The sequence below is a fragment of the Heterodontus francisci genome, chromosome 3, assembly GCF_036365525.1.
Source record: "Heterodontus francisci isolate sHetFra1 chromosome 3, sHetFra1.hap1, whole genome shotgun sequence".
Lineage (NCBI taxonomy): Eukaryota > Metazoa > Chordata > Chondrichthyes > Heterodontiformes > Heterodontidae > Heterodontus > Heterodontus francisci.
Genome location: NC_090373.1, coordinates 12741804 through 12757702, shown reverse-complemented (window position 1 = coordinate 12757702; position 15899 = coordinate 12741804). Strand labels below are relative to the sequence as shown.

Sequence of the window (15899 nt, the reverse complement as noted above, 5' to 3'; positions counted from 1 at the left end):
AAGCCACTTGGGACAGAGATGAGAAGACATTTCTTTACTTAGAGGGTTGTGAATCTTTGGAATTCTCTACCCCAGAGAGCTGTGGAAGCTCAGTCATTGAATATGTTTAAAGCGGAGATTGACAGATTTCTAAATACAAATGACATAAGGGGATCTGAGGATCGTGTGGGGAGAAAAGGCATTGACGTGGGTGATCAGCCATGATCGTATTGAATGGCGGAGCAGGCTCCATGGGGTGAATGGCCTACTCCTGCTCCTATGTTCTTATGTTCTGATGTTAACAATGCAGGAGCAGGAAGAGAAGCCATTCCAAGTGATACTCTGGCTATGATCAGATAGATAAGAATAGAACAGGTGAGAGCAGTCCCAACCAACTGGATGTCAGTGGAGAGGCGTTGGAAGAGGATGGTGTGGTCAATCGTGTCAAAGGCTGCAGACAGGCAGAGAAGAAAGAGCCATTTAGGTACTGTGTCAGGGGCAGAAACCTGATTGGAAGAAATTCAAACATGGACTTCTGGGAAAGATAGGCATGGATTTGGAAGGCAACAACACATCCAAGGACTTTGGAGAGGAAAGGGAGGTTGGAGATGGGATGGTAGTTGTAAGGATGGGGAGGTCAAGGAGTTTTTTTTTTGAGAGGGGTGATAACAGCAGATTTAAAGGAGAGAGGGACAATACCTGAAGAGAGAGAACAGTTAACAATATCAGCTAACATGGGGACCAGGGGAAAATTAGGTGGTCAGCAGCTCAGTGGGAATAGGGTCAAGGGAGCAAGAGGTCGGTCTCGTGGACAAGATGAGCTCACAGAGGGTGAGAGAAGAGATAGGAGAGAAACTAGAGAAAGATGCGAGCTCAGGGCCAGGAGTGGGGGAAGCTTTAGAGGAAGTTCGGCTGGTGGGCTAGTGGAAGGGAAGGATGCAGCAGAGGCAGCTGATCATATTGTCCTGACTTTTATGACAAAAAAAATCGAAAGAAGCATTTATGTGGTGCAAAGGTTACCTGTCGCTTGCCAGTGGCAGGACAGGCGTTCATAGAAACATATAGAAACATAGAAAATAGGAGCAGGAGTAGGCCATTCGGGCCTGCTGTGCCATTCAAAAAAGATCATGGCTGATCATCTAATTCAGTACCCTGGTCCCGCTTTCTCCCCATACCCCTTGATCCCTTTGGCATTAAGAAATATATCTATTTTCTTCTTGAATATATTTAATGACTTGGCCTCCACTGCCTTCTGTGGTAGAGAATTCCACAGGTTCACCACCCTCTGAATGAAGAAATTTCTTCTCATCTCGGTTCTGAATGGCATACCCCATATCCTGAGACTGTGACCCCTGGTTCTGGACTCCCCAGCTATCGGGAACATCCTGCCTGTATCTAGCCAGTCTAGTCTTGTTAGAATTTTATAGGTTTCTATGAGATCCCCTTTCATTCTTCAAAACTCTAGTGAATATAGGCCTCGTCGACCCAATCTCTCCTTATACGTCAATCCTGCCATCCCAGGAATTAGCCTAGTAAATTTCTTTGCACTCCCTCCATGGCAAGAACATCCTTCCTCAGATAAGGAGACCACAACGGCACACAATACTCCAGGTGTGGTCTCACCAAGGCTCTGTACAACTGCAGTAAGACATCGTTGCTCCTGTACTGAAATCCTCTTGCAATGAAGGCCAACATACCATTCGCCTTCCTAACTGTTTGCTGCACCTGAATGCTTGCTTTCAGCGACTGGTGTACAAGGACACCCAGGTCTCGATGCACCTCCCCCTTTCCCAATCTAACGTCATTCAGATAATAATCTGCCTTTCTGTTTTTACAACCAAAGTGGATAACCTCACATTTATCCACGTTATACTGTACCTGCCATGCATTTGCCCACTCACCCAACTTGTCCAAATCACATTGGAGCCTCTTTGCATCATCCTCACAGCTCACATTCCCCCCCAGTTTTGTGTCGTCTGCAAACTTGGAAATGTTACATTTCGTTCCCTCATCCAAGTCATTAATATATATTGTGAATAGCTGGGGCCCAAGCACTGATCCCTGCGGTACCCTACTAGTCACTGTTTGCCATCCAGAAAAAGACCCGTTTATTCAATATCAGTGCCCTCTCTCAGGCCAACATCCCCAGTATTGAGACACTGGTCATGGCTAGTCAGTTACGCTGGGCGAGCCACATTGTGCGCATGCCTGACACAAGATTCCCAAAACAAGCCTTCTAATCAGAGCTCCATCACACAAAGAGGCTACCAGGAGGGCAGAGGAAAAGCGACAAGGACGTCCTTAAAGCCTCCCTGAAAAAAATGTGACTTCTCCACCGATTAGTGGGAATCTCTTGCCCGAGACTGCCCAAAATTGAGAAGAAGCATCCACAACGATGCCAGCCAGTTTGAACAACGTCGACAGGCCCAGGCAGCGAATAAGTGCAAACAACAAAAGGAGCATTCGGAATTTTGAGCATCCCATTCACTCGCCCCACCAAACACCACCTGCCCCACTTGTGGCAGAGTTTGCAGATCCAGAATTGGACTATTCAGTCACCTAAGGACCCAGAAGTGGAAGAAAGTCATCCTCGTTCCCGAAGGACTGCCTAAGAAGGAGGAAGAACAGTACATTATTATGTGGAGGACTATATAGGAGAATTTGGGAAAGCAGGAATCAAGTCACACGCAAGAACTGAGAAGCTTTTGAAGTCCACCAACTTTGCCCCTCTCAGAAAAGTAGGCAATTACAATAAAGTCACTTGCACTTGTGCAAGGTTCAACTTGAATACATGTTGAATTCTATAAATTTAAGGGCCTGTGTAATCCTACAGGTTAATAAAATAAAAGCAAAATACTGCAGATGCTGGAAATCTGAAATAAAAAAGTGCTGGAAATAGTCAGCAGGTCTGGCAGCATCTGTGGAGAGAGAACCACAGTTAACGTTTCAGGTCTGTGACCTTTCATCAGAACAGGCAAAGGTTAGAAACGCAATAGGTTTTAAGCAAGTAAAGCAGGAGCAGTGCGGAAAGAGAGTAAAAGGGAAAGTGTGCGATAGGACAGAGGGCCAAAGAGATTATAGGATAAAAAGAAAAAGAGTGTGCTAATGGTGTGGTGAAAGACAAAGCATTAGTGCAGTGTGTTAATGACAGAATAATGAACAGCCCTAGCCAAAAGCACAAACATGAAAAACCCATTTCAAGGCAGGCACATGGTTAAAAAAAAAGATAAAATAAAATAAAATATAATAAAAAAGGGACCAGTCATGCTCTGAAGTTATTGAACTCAATGTTCAGTCCGGCAGGCTGCAGAGCGCCTAATCCTACAGGTGTCCTCATTCACCACTGAGAGCATTAACATTTAGATACCACTCACTAAAGGAGCTCACGTATAATATACCCTCTAATTTTTTTTTTGTAGTGCGTGGTCGATCTGTTTAAGTGCACAGACCCTTTCAGTTTTTTTTGCACACCTGCACACCCATGATAACTTAAAGCATTGAGACTTTCTCCAAAGAAATATCAGTCGAAGCGGAGATGGTCGAGGTAATAGATGGGGGGAAAATTTGATAGGCAGGTTGTACTGGAAAGGCTGGCTATGCTTAGAGGGAATCCCAGGTTGCTAAAGAAAGTGGGAGTGGAGATAGCAGAAAGGCTGGTCATAATCTTCCCTAGATATGGGGGAGGTGCCAGAGGATTGGAGTGTGGCAAATGTTACACCCTTCTTCAAGGGTGCAAGGACATTCCTAGTAACTACAGTCCAGTTAGTTTAACATCAGTGGAGGGTAAGATTTTGGATACAATAATCAGGGATAAAAAACCAAATAGGCATTTGGAGAGATGCAACTTCATTGAGGAGAGCCAGCACAGATTTGCAAAAATAAAAGCAAAATACTGTTCCGAAGAAGGGTCCCTGACCCGAAACGTTAACTTTGCTTCTCTTTCCACAGATGCTGCCAGACCTGCTGAGTGGTTCCAGCATTTCTTGTTTTTATTTCAGATTTGCAAAAGTCAGGTCATGCAATTGATCTTTTTGATGACGTAACAAAGAAAGTCAATGAAGGGAATAGATTGGATGTTGTCTATATGGATTCTAAAGAAGTGATTAAGAAAGTACCACTTTTTTTATTCATTCATGGGGATGTGGGTGTCGCTGGCTAAGCCAGCATTTATTGCCCATCCCTGATTGCCTTTGAAAAGGTGGTAGTGAGCTGCCTACTTGAACCGCTGCAGTCCATGTGGGGTAGGGACACCCACAGTGCTGTTAGGAAGGGAGTTCCAGGATTTTGACCCAGCGACAGTGGAGGAACAGCGATATAGTTCCAAGTCAGGATAGTGTGTGGCTTGGAAGGGAACTTGCAGGTGATGGTGTTCCCAACCATTTGCTGCCCTTGTCCTTTTAGGTGGTAGAGGTCGCGGGTTTGGAAGGTGTTGTCTGAGGAGTCCTGGTGAGTTGCTGTAGTGCATCTTGTAGATGGTACACACTGCTGCCACTGTGCATCGGTGGTGGAGGGAGTGAATGTTTGTTCATGTGGTGCCAATCAAGTACTCCGTCACACTCCTGACTTGTGCCTGGTAGATGGTGGACAAACTTTGGGGAGTCAGGAGGTGAGTTACTCGCCGCAGGATTCCTAGCCTCTGACCTGCTCTTGTAGCCACGGTATTTATATGGCTACTCCAGTTCAGTTTCTGGTCAATGGTAACCCCCAGGATGTTGACAGTGGGGGAATTCAGCGATGGTAATGCCATTGAATGTCATGGGAAGATGGTTAGATTCTCTCTTGTTGGAGATGGTCATTGCCTGGCACTTGTGTGGCGCAAAGGTTACATGCCACTTATCAGCCCAAGCCTGGATACTGTCCAGGTCTCACTGCATTTCTAAATGTACTGCTTCAGTATTTGAGGAGTCACGAATGGTGCTGAACATAGTGCAATCATCAGCAAACAAAAGGTTGGTTAACAAAATTAAGGCTCATGGAATAAGAGGGTGAATGTTAGCTTGGATAAAAAATTCACTTCAGGACAGAAAACAGTAAGTCCATGGTTTATGTTTATTTGTCAGACTGGAGGATGTTAGACAGTGGTGTTCCCCAACATTCAGTGCTAGGGCCACTGCTTTTTTGATATTGTTATGAAAGTGCTTCTTTTAATATTGTTTGAGGACTTGTCGTTGAAGATTGTGGTGATGAATTCATTTGGGATTGAAGGGATGCTGGACTTTGGAAGGACTTGAACTTTCTGTTTAAAAACATTCAGTGGCTGTCATATGTTACTTAGCCTTGGTTACTTAGGGGAATTGCTTACAGAGAAGTAGCATGTCAAGATTTAAGGTGGTCAAGAGTTGGTTTAGTTTTGGAATATTGTTTTGAGTCAATTGCGTTTGTAGCTTGCTGAAAAACCCAGTTCACCATTTCTCCACCTCTCTGAGAAATCCTGCAAAATCCAGCATGTGATAGCTGAAACCTCTGATGCCGCATTTTTCCTGGAAAGCCTGCCAGATTAATTCTCGATGCCGCCTATAAAGAACTGCTCCAAAAAGATCCCAGTAACAGCCGTCTACTCGTATTTGGGACACCTGAATAAAGGAACAACTGACATCTTTTCATATCTTCTCCTTTTCTTTCAAGGATTAACAAGTATTTAGCCAAAGTATTTTTTGGGGTTTTTTTGTAAAAAGATCCCTGCAGAGAAAACTTCTTTATTTTCTTCTTTAATTGGGGTGTGTGTGGGTGTGTCTAATTTTAAAAAGGAACTTTCATATTTCAAACGGTGTGTTAATGCTTTGCATCTTTACTGAATAAGTCTGTGTTATAATAAACTGATAATTTTGATGTTTATTCAAGAAACCTGGTTGATGTATTTTATTCTGAAATAAAAAGAGTGTATAATTGGCCATATCGTTAACGGGGTAAACATTTAAATAGATGTTGTGACCCGTGGAGAAGTGGAACTAGAGAAAGACAGAGTACTCCTCCAGCTTCAGTCATAACAATATATATTTTTTAAATGACTTGCATGTTGGAATAGAGTTACATTTCAAAATTTGCCAATGATACCAAACTTGGAGATGTGACAGTGAGGACAATGCTGATCAACTACAATAAGACATAGATAGGCTTGCAGAATAAGCAGGCAAGTGGCAGTTGGAACTTAATACAGACAAGTATGAAGTGATGCATTTCAGCAGACAAGATATGAAGACGCATACAGACTTAATGATACAGCTCTAAAGAGTGTGCAGAGACGAAGGACCTGGGGTGCACGTACATAGATCTTGAAGGTGGCAAGGCATATTCAGAGAGTAATTAGCAAAGTATATGGGATTTTGGGCTTCATAAATAGAGATATTGAGTACAAAAGCAGGAAAGATATGCTGAACCTTTATAAAGTTCTGGTTAGGCCACAGCTAGAGTATTGTCTAGTTTTAGTCACCACACTTTAGGAAGGATGTGAGGGACCTTGAAAGAGTGCAGAGGAGATTCACCAGAATGGTTCCAGGGATGAGGGATTTTAGTATCAAGGTTAAGTTGGATAAACTGGGGTTGATCTCCTTGGAGTAAAAGAGATTTGATAGAAGTGTACAAGATTATGACAGGTTTAGATAAGCTAGATGAAGTAAGGCTGTTCCTACTGTTGCGCCCGAGGCGGAAGGAGTGCACTGTCTTTTCTAATTCCACTTCTCCTCAGGTCACAGAACAGATGCCCCTTGAAATAGATTCTGGTGGTTGCTAGAACACAAAACTACTTGTCTGTTGATACCAGTGCAACACAGTCTCAGAAAGCAAGTAGTTTTTTTCCCCCAAACCTAATTCGCATTCTAACAGATGACTTAATCCTGCATTTAAACTTTCAAAACTTCTGCTGTGAGCAAGTTTCATTTGGCAGTACAGAAACATTGTAACCATTTTAAACTATTTCCCTATTTGTTTCCACCCCACCCCCACTCCCCCGCAACCTCACCCACAACAAAATATCCAAATGATCATGAAATATTGTGGGCTGTTCACATTTAACACAAAACACTGAACAGGATTAACTTTAGAAAGTTTCATTGCTTCATGGGTAATATTGTACTTTTTTTTCCCCCTCCTACCTGAACTTAGTTTCAAAACAAATTAAGATTTCTGCAATTCATTATTACCCATTTTGTGGGAATTCACTACTTCATAAAAATCAAAATTTGGTATCAATTTACCTTGCTGTATGTTTGTTTGTTCTCATTTCTTTTTTTGAAGAAAACAAAAAAAGTTAGTTGCGAAGCAGCCTTTTCAACCTTATTTCATTATTGCACTCAATACCATTTTGTATTTATATGGCATATTTAAACTAGTAAAATAGGAGCACAATCAAAGATTGGCCAAACCACACAAGATGATATTAGGGCAGATGACCAAAAGCTTGATCAAAGATCTTACAGGAGGAGAGAAAGGTAAAAAGATGGAGAGGTTCAGGGAGAGAATTCCAGAACTTAAGGCCCAGGCAGCTGAAGGCCCTGCCGCCAATGGTGGAGTGATGAACATCAGCGATACACAAGATGCCAGAATTGGAGCAGCGTAGATATCTTGCAAGATCAAAGGGCTAGATAGGTTAAAGATAAGGAGGAACAAGACCATAGAGAGATTTGAGAACAAGGATGAGAATTTTTTTTTTAAATCAAGGCATTGCCTGACTGGGACTCATTGGCAAGTCATGTTGCAGCTGTACAGAACCTTAGTTAGGCCACACTTAGAATATTGCGTGCAATTCTGGTCGCCACACTACCAGAAGGACGTGGAGGCTTTGGAGAGGGTACAGAGGAGGTTTACCAGGATGTTGCCTGGTCTGGAGGGCATTAGCTATGAGGAGAGGTTGGAAAAACTCGGATTGTTTTCACTGGAACGACGGAGGTGGAGGGGCGACATGATAGAGGTTTACAAAGTTATGAGTGGCATGGACAGAGTGGATAGTCAGAAGCTTTTTCCCAGGGTAGAAGAGTCAGTTACTAGGGGACATAGGTTTAAGGTGCGAGGGGCAAAGTTTAGAGGGGATGTGCGAGGCAGGTTTTTTTACACAGAGGGTGGTGAGTGCCTGGAACTTGCTGCCAGGGGAGGTGGTGGAAGCAGATACGATAGCGACGTTTAAGAGACATCTTGACAAATACATGAATAGGAAGGGAATAGAGGGATATGGGCCCCGGAAGTGCAGAAGGTGTTAGTTTAGGCAGGCATCAAGATCGGCGCAGGCTTGACTCAATGTAGGTTAGTCAACACAATATAGGTTAGCGACAGGTGAATGGGACTTGATTTGAGTTATTATATGGGCAGAAGACTTTTGGAGGAGTTGAGGTTTACAGAAGGTGCAAGGTGGTAGGCCAGCCAGGAGATGGTTGGAATAATCGTTTAGAGGTAACAAAAGCATGGATGAGGGTTTCAGCAACAGATAAGCTGAGGCGAGGGTGGAAACAGACAACAATACTTAGGTGGAAATAGGCTGTCTTGATGGGAGAAAGGATGCATGGTCGGAAGCTCAACTCAAGGTCAAACAGGACACCATGATAGTGAGGAATCTGGCTCCACCTCAAACGGTGCCAAGGAAAAGGGATGAAGTCTAAGGATGGGAAACAGAGTTTGTGTAAGGGGTTGGGTAGGTGTTGACATTGAAGTCAATGGCTTTAGTGTTCCAAATATTTAATTGACAAACATTTTTGCGCATCTAATACTGGCTGTAAAACAAGTAGCATGTCAAATAAGCAGTTGAGAGGGGTGGTGTTGGAGATAGAACTCAGTGTCGTCCATGTACATTTAGAGCCCACCATATTTTTGGATGATGTCACGAGGATTTGGATGAGAAATGGAGGGGGCCAAGGGGGCCTTGGGAGACTGCAGATGTAACGACATAGGAGCACAAAAAGAATCCAGTGTAGGAAATGTTATGGTTGTAACAGATAGATAACCTGGCAGTCTCACCCAGCTGGACAGGAGAGTAAAGGCATTGGAGGAGGATGGTGTCTACAGCTTTAAAGGGGGACCAAGAGTCCTTTTGCAAGCATTTTGTTTGGGAACAGGGGTGATGCTGGCAAGCACACATTTATTGCCCATCCCTAGAAGCCCCAAATAGGCTTCTTAATGAAATTGTGTTGGTGGATCTTCTATTTCATAATGATTGCTTGTCCAACTGAGCTGCTTGCTTGGTATAAAGAGTTAACCAAATAGTGTAGAATTGCAGTCACGTATAGGCCAAATCAGATAGGTGTGGCACTTTCCCCCAGCTAGTTTCATCTGATTCTGAGGAGGTCAAGGATGAGCAGGGCTGGAAGACAAGAAGTAGTAAGCCACTTGAATCCAGATAGAATCACCATGAGTTGACCCTAAGGAGGACAAGGAGGATAAGAGCTACAGCTGGCTGTAGGATAGCTAGTGGACAAGAAAACAATAATTAAGAGAAACTACATAGTAAACCACCTGGAGAGTAGGATGAAAGACAGCAACAGAAAGAAGCCAAGATAGGGTGATGCACATTCAACTTCTGGATTGTGCTTTCTGCCTGATCTGTGTGGGATTATCTGTTGTGGCCTGAGAAGAGGGAGAGAAAAGAAACCTGTTTGCCTACTGGTAAATTTGCTGCCCAAGGAAGAGAGGTGAAGGCAGAGGCTGTATAGGAGTAAAGTCATACATAAACAATATACCACATGCCTTTAACTATCCACTATATTGCTTAGATCAGACTAATTACCTGCACCAAGATAAGATGTGATGGTGGAGACAGCTCTGGATTTGAAAGGAGTTGTATTCCCCATGCAGTTTCATCGGCCTGGATGAAGACATCCCTCTGGCAGTTATTGCTAACCTGTTTGTAGTCTGCACCACCTCCACCTTTGTTGCAAAACCTCTCTTCCTTGGGAAATCAGTGCAAACTTACCTCCCTACATCTTTCTGCTTTTCAAAGGATGAGAGTTTATAACTTCAAAAATAGCAACTCTTCTCTTTAAATACCAGCAATGTTCAAGAGCTTGGTGGGCCCGTCAGTATCTAATTAAGGCCTTCCAACTCCTGTTCACACCTTACAATGTCCCTGGTGGATTATTACTGCAATTTCTACTAGCAGCCATAAAACAATTCAACTGGAGCCAAAGTAAAACAATGTAGCACTTCACACCATGACATCAACATCATGTAGCATCAAGCCCCAAATGAGAGCATATGAGGGTGCCTGCTACTCCTGCCACCTCTACCACTCAGGCTTGATTTCAATTTTTCACCCGGAAAAATTATGCAAAGTGCTACACTAACCCTACCATGGCCGTCAAGGCCATACCTGAGGGTGTAAGTGCCTCAGCTGTGGTTGCTGCCTCGCAAATGTTTGGAAAGGCCATCTTCTTCCTCATAACTGGGTGGGTGGTGCTTACAGCAATAAACATCGCCCCCGGAGCCTGCCACTGAGTAGTCATTCTCCTCCAGGTTATTGCTGCCTGCAACTGGAACACAAACCTCACAAAATGGAAAGTGTCTTCGACAGTGCTATCAAACATCACTTGTTGAGCAATAACCTCCTCACTGACTCTCAGTTTGGGTTCCGCCAGGACAACTCCGCTCCTGACCTCATTACAGCCTTGGTCTAAACATAGACAAAAGAGCTGAACTCAAGAGGTGAGGTGAGAGTGACTGCCCTTGACAACAAGGCAGCATTTGACCAAGTATGGCATCAAGGAGCCCTAGAAAAACTGGAGTCAATGGGAAACAGGGGGAAAACTCTCCGCTGGTTTGAGTCATGTCTAGCACAAAGGAAGATGATTGTGGTTGTCGGAGGTCAATCATCTCAGCTCCAAGACATCAATCACTGCAGGAGTTCCTCAGGGTAGTGTCCTAGGCCCGACCATCTTCAGCTGCTTCATCAATGACCTTCCTTCAGTCATAAGGTCAGAAGTGGGGATGTTCGCTGATGATTGCACAATGTTCAGCACCATTCGTGACTCCTCAGATACTGAAGCAGTCGTGCAGAAATGCAGCAAGACCTGGACAATATCCAGCCTTGGGCTAATAAGTGGCAAGTAATATTTGTGCCACACAAGTGCCAGGCAATAACCATCTGCAACAAGAGAGAATCTAACCATCTCACCTTGACATCCAATGGCATTACCATTGCTGAATCCCCTAACATCCTGGGGGGTCACCATCAACCAGAAACTGAACTAGAATAGCCATATAAATACCAAGGCTACAAGAGCAGGTCATAGTCTTGGAATCCTGCGGCAAGTAACTCACCTCCTGACTCCCCAAAACATGTCCACCATCTACAAGTCAGGTTGATGGAATACCCTCCACATGCCTTGATGGATGCAGCTCCAACAACACTCAAGCAGCTCAACACCATCCAAAACAAAGCAGCCCACTTGATTGGCACCCCATCCACCACCTTCAACATGCAGTCCCTCCACCACCAATGCACAGTGGCAGCAGTGTGTACCATATACAACATGCACTGCAGCAACTCACCAAGGCTCCTTAGACAGCACCTTCCAAACCCGTGACCTCCACCAACTAGCAGGACAAGGGCAGCAGATGCATGGGAACGCCACCATCTTTAAGCTTCCCTCCAAGCCACACACCATCCTGACTTGGAACTATATCGCCATTCCTTCACTGCGCAGGGTCAAAATCCTGGAACTCTCTTCCTAACAGCACTGTGGGTATACCTACACTTTAAGGACTGCAGCGGTTCAAGAAGGCAGCTCGCCAACACCTTCTCAAGGGCAATTAGGGATGGGTAATAAATGCTGACATAGCCAGCGATGCCCACATCCCTGAACAAATAAAAAAAAAGAAGCCTTTCTTGTGCCTTTTGTGAAGACGACTGTTAGGACTTGCTCTGCACGAGCTGAGCAATGCAAGCTGTCCTTTTGACTTACGCCGACAATGTACGCCTCATGATCACAATCCCGCTGACTTGATGAGGATGCGTGAGTGCCAGGTGCACTCTGCAAGGATTAATTGGAATGAATGTTCTGGACTCTTCGTAAGACAGTGGCAGGTAGGTTCTCTGCCAAAGGATCTCAAACCTTCACCTGGAGCACCATTCACCTCCAGTAGCCAGAAGTCTACCTGAGTCCCACTGAGGAAGCTAGGCCAGAAATCTAGGCAGAGCTAGAGACCAAAGTCACCGCTCACCTACGGTGCTAGACATGACTTCACCCAGTGCTATTCTACAGTGGCAGCCACATGTCACCTTATCGATCAAATCAAAAATAGGTAGGGGTGGCAGGTGTACATCCCTGAAGGATTTGCTTGTTTTAAGTACCAATTTGGCAGCTTGCATCATCATTTTTCTGGTGCTCGCTCACATCTTATCAGATTTATTGAATTCAATTTCACAATTTGCCATCGTGGGATTTGAACTCTCAAACTCTGGGTTGCTAATCCAATATCAAAGACACTGCAGGACCATCTCCTCGCACCATTCACAAGTGACAATGCCATAAAAATATTTCAAATCCTCACACCTACTGCCAAGAAAAAGGTCAGCATGATCCAAGATGAAAGCAGGCTGAATCAGACAAGAATCTTCCAGTTTTGAAAATGCTTATCAGGTTCTCACAGCAATTAGTGAGCCTCTTGATCCCAAAAGATCAGATGTGCAATCCCAAGTCTGTTGATCTCAACTGGATGGAAAGGGGGACTGCGCCTGGCCTCAGTACCCCTGGGTTAGCGATGAAAAAGAAATGCAGATTTCTCATTCCTGTTCATGACAATCCAGCGAACACAACCAGAAGTGCATATACATGGGAGATTAAGGCAAGACTCTGCTGACACTAACAGTTGGTATATGAACAATGACGAGGCGCTGAAGGCTTTTATTAAAATAACCATTTTGTCACCTGACCCCTGTACAACCTAGGCTAATCACACAAGACATTAACTTTCTACAATGTGTAATAAAGCCACAGTAGCCAGAAGCAAATTTTGACTGAAAATTCCAAGCAGAAAAACCTTAAATAGAATCTAGAGGAGCTGGAGTCAGCCATACCGCCCCTCGAGACTGCTCCACCATTCAATATGATCATGGCTGATCTCTGGCCTCAATTCCACTTTCCTGCCCGATCCCTATATCCCTTGATTCCCCTAGAGTCCAAAAATCTATCTCAGCTTCAATATACTCAAAGACTGAGCTCTCTGGGAGTACAGAATTCCAAAGATTCACAACCCTGAGTGAAGAAGCTTCTCATCTCAGTCCTAAATGGCCGGCCCCTTCTCCTGAGCCTCTGCCCTGGTGTTCTAAACTATCCATTCAGGAGAAACAGCCTCTCAGCATCTACCCTGTCAAGCACCCTCAGAATCTTATAAGTTTCAATCCGATTACCTCTTATTCTTCTGAATTTCAGGCAAGTATAGGCCCATTAAAATTGGCAGCTCCTAGATGAGGTTATTAAACACTGCTTCATTCACTTTGTTCGACTATAATGGTATTTTACTCTTATAGAATGACATTATTTATACTGAAACACAATTACAGCATCTAGAAATACACACCCAACATAAACATTCAGATGGAGAGCATCCAAACAACTCAGGACAGAACAAAAGAATTTTGTGGCCATTTCAAAAGCATTATTTTACAAACTGGATCACATGACAACCCCCTTTCAAACATTCTTTATGCCTGAATTACAAGGATAAAAATATTTATACAATTAGAACCCAGTGCACAGAAGGGAAATTTCCAATGAAACTAGATTTTAAAGAAACATGCATTTCCAAGTTCTCGAATCACTTGTTTCATGAGTAAAAATCTTTCGAAATTTACTTATAACTCATATTATGCAAACCAGAAAAAATATGCTCAACTTTCACTGAAGTGGTACCCTTTTCAATTGTAAATGCAAAGGAAAAAGCTAAACTCCAATCACAGCTGCTGCAGTTCCCCAAAGGTAGTTACCACCAAAAAAATGTAATGAAGGCAATTACCATACAACTACAGCATTTCATAAATAAAACTACGAACACCCTTTTTACTATTTGAAGACTTAAATTGATTGTGTTAACCTGGTCAGAGGTCTAAAGAGGATGAATCTAATGGCTCTTGGTCAAATCCCTACATGGTCTAGCCCCTTCCCACCTTGTAGCCTCCTCCTGCCCTAAAACCATCTCCCACAATCCCCCACCTCATAGAACTCTGTGTTTCTCTAATTCTGGCCTTTTAAACATCTCTCACTCTCGAGCCACATCATGGATAGCTTTGCTTCCAGCCGTCCAAAACCCAAGGTCAGGATTCTTTCCCTAAACCTCTGCCTCATCACCTCTACTTCTGTGTTAACCTTGCCTCAGATGGTAATACTCTCAACTCCGTCAGAACCTGTGGGTCCAAATCCCACTCCAAAGACTCAAGTACAAAAATGTAGGCTGACATCCAGTCTTTCAGATGAAACATTAAACTAGCACCCCTCTGCTGTCTCAAGTGGATGTAAAAGATCCCATGGCACTACTTCAAAGAGGGGCAGGGGAGTTCTCAGTGACCTGGCCAATATTTGTCCCTCAATCAACATCAGTAAGACAGGTTATCTGGTCATTATCAGATTGCTTTTTGTGACACCTTGCTGTGCACAAATTGGCTGTCACGTTTCCTACATCACAACCATGACCACTTCAAATCTACTTCAATGTAGCATCGTCACATAAAATCTACTCAATGACTGTCAAGTGTATTGGACATCCTGAGGTTGTGAAAAATGCTATAGAAATACAAGTCTTTCCTCTCTTTTTCTAATATCCATCACCTTCTTTGGCTCAGTGTCAATTCCTGTCTGATAACATTTCTCTAAGCACCTTGGGGAATATTTCTAAGTTAAAGACCTAATTAAATGCATTGTTGTAGAAATGTAGTATGTTTATTAACCTAGAGAGGAGGCCATTCAGCCCCAGGAGTGTGTTCCAGCATTGAATTAGATCCTGGCTGTCTGTAGCTGAACTCCACCTGTGTGTGTTGTGGTTCAATAACCCTTAGTAGCTTTGCCTGACAAAAATCTATCACTGTCAGTTTTGATAGAAGCATAAATAATACCACTGTTTCGATTGTGTAAGTGCCTTCATCAAGAAAAAAAAGCGTAGAGATTAAGAGCCTGCTTGCTATTTAAAGTCTGTTGTTGTGATCTGGGCGCATTAGTTATTTATGTTGCCCTGAGAATTTTCACCTACAGAAAAAAAACTGTCAGAACTTCTCAGGTCCAAGATCTGAATTCTGTACAAGAGTTGGCCAACCAGTTCATGGTTCCCCCAAAACTCCCATCATTAGTCATAATGATTGAAGACTGCGCCAGAGCTGGGCCTCTCCCAACAGGCTCCTCAACCTCCCAGACCAGGCTGATAATAATAACCTATACAGAGGCAGATAGAGACACAGGGTTAATCTATGCCGCTGCCGCCAACAGACACGCCGCCGCTCAGGGCCTACCAGTAAAACCAGGGTGAATATGGACCAGCCCCACACGGACTCGGTCAGGACCGAACCCATCGCCACTCGCCCCGCAGCACCTGCACAACCACCACCCGTCGTGTCACCCCTAACGACAACGCCGGCCAGCCAAGTGACGTGCGCGCTCCCACCTACGTGCCTGCATGCGCGAGCACGGCGCAACGAGAGCGGGGACTGTCAATCAAATTCAGACCGGTCGGTCGGTGGCTTCCGCTGCATGGCAACAGCAGTTTGTTTACTGTCAGTGTCTGCCAGCAACAGATAGCTGATTGTCAGTGACTGCCATTAGCAGGTAGGTGACTGTCAGTGTCTGGCATTAGCAGGTAAGTAACTGTCAGTGACTGGCATTAGCAGGTAAGTAACTGTCAGTGACTGGCATTAGCAGGTAGGTGACTGTCAGTGTCTGGCGTTGGAAGGATGAATGAGAACGGGCAGAGACTGCTTGAGTTGTGTACCTATCATAACCTCTGCATCACCAACT

General features: G+C 44.1%; 1 protein-coding gene across 2 annotated transcripts in view; it reads right to left on the bottom strand.

Annotated features, from left to right (window-relative positions):
• lmbrd1 (LMBR1 domain containing 1) overlaps positions 1 to 15526 on the bottom strand; it is a 343563-nt gene extending 328037 nt beyond the window's left edge. For both annotated transcript variants that reach the window (XM_068020139.1, XM_068020140.1), the window contains exon 1: positions 15398 to 15526. In XM_068020139.1, the coding sequence (XP_067876240.1) occupies positions 15398 to 15457 (60 nt within the window). In that variant the 5' untranslated portion in view covers positions 15458 to 15526. The remainder of the gene's footprint in view (positions 1 to 15397) is intronic.
• Between the last annotated feature and the right edge of the window lie 373 nt (positions 15527 to 15899).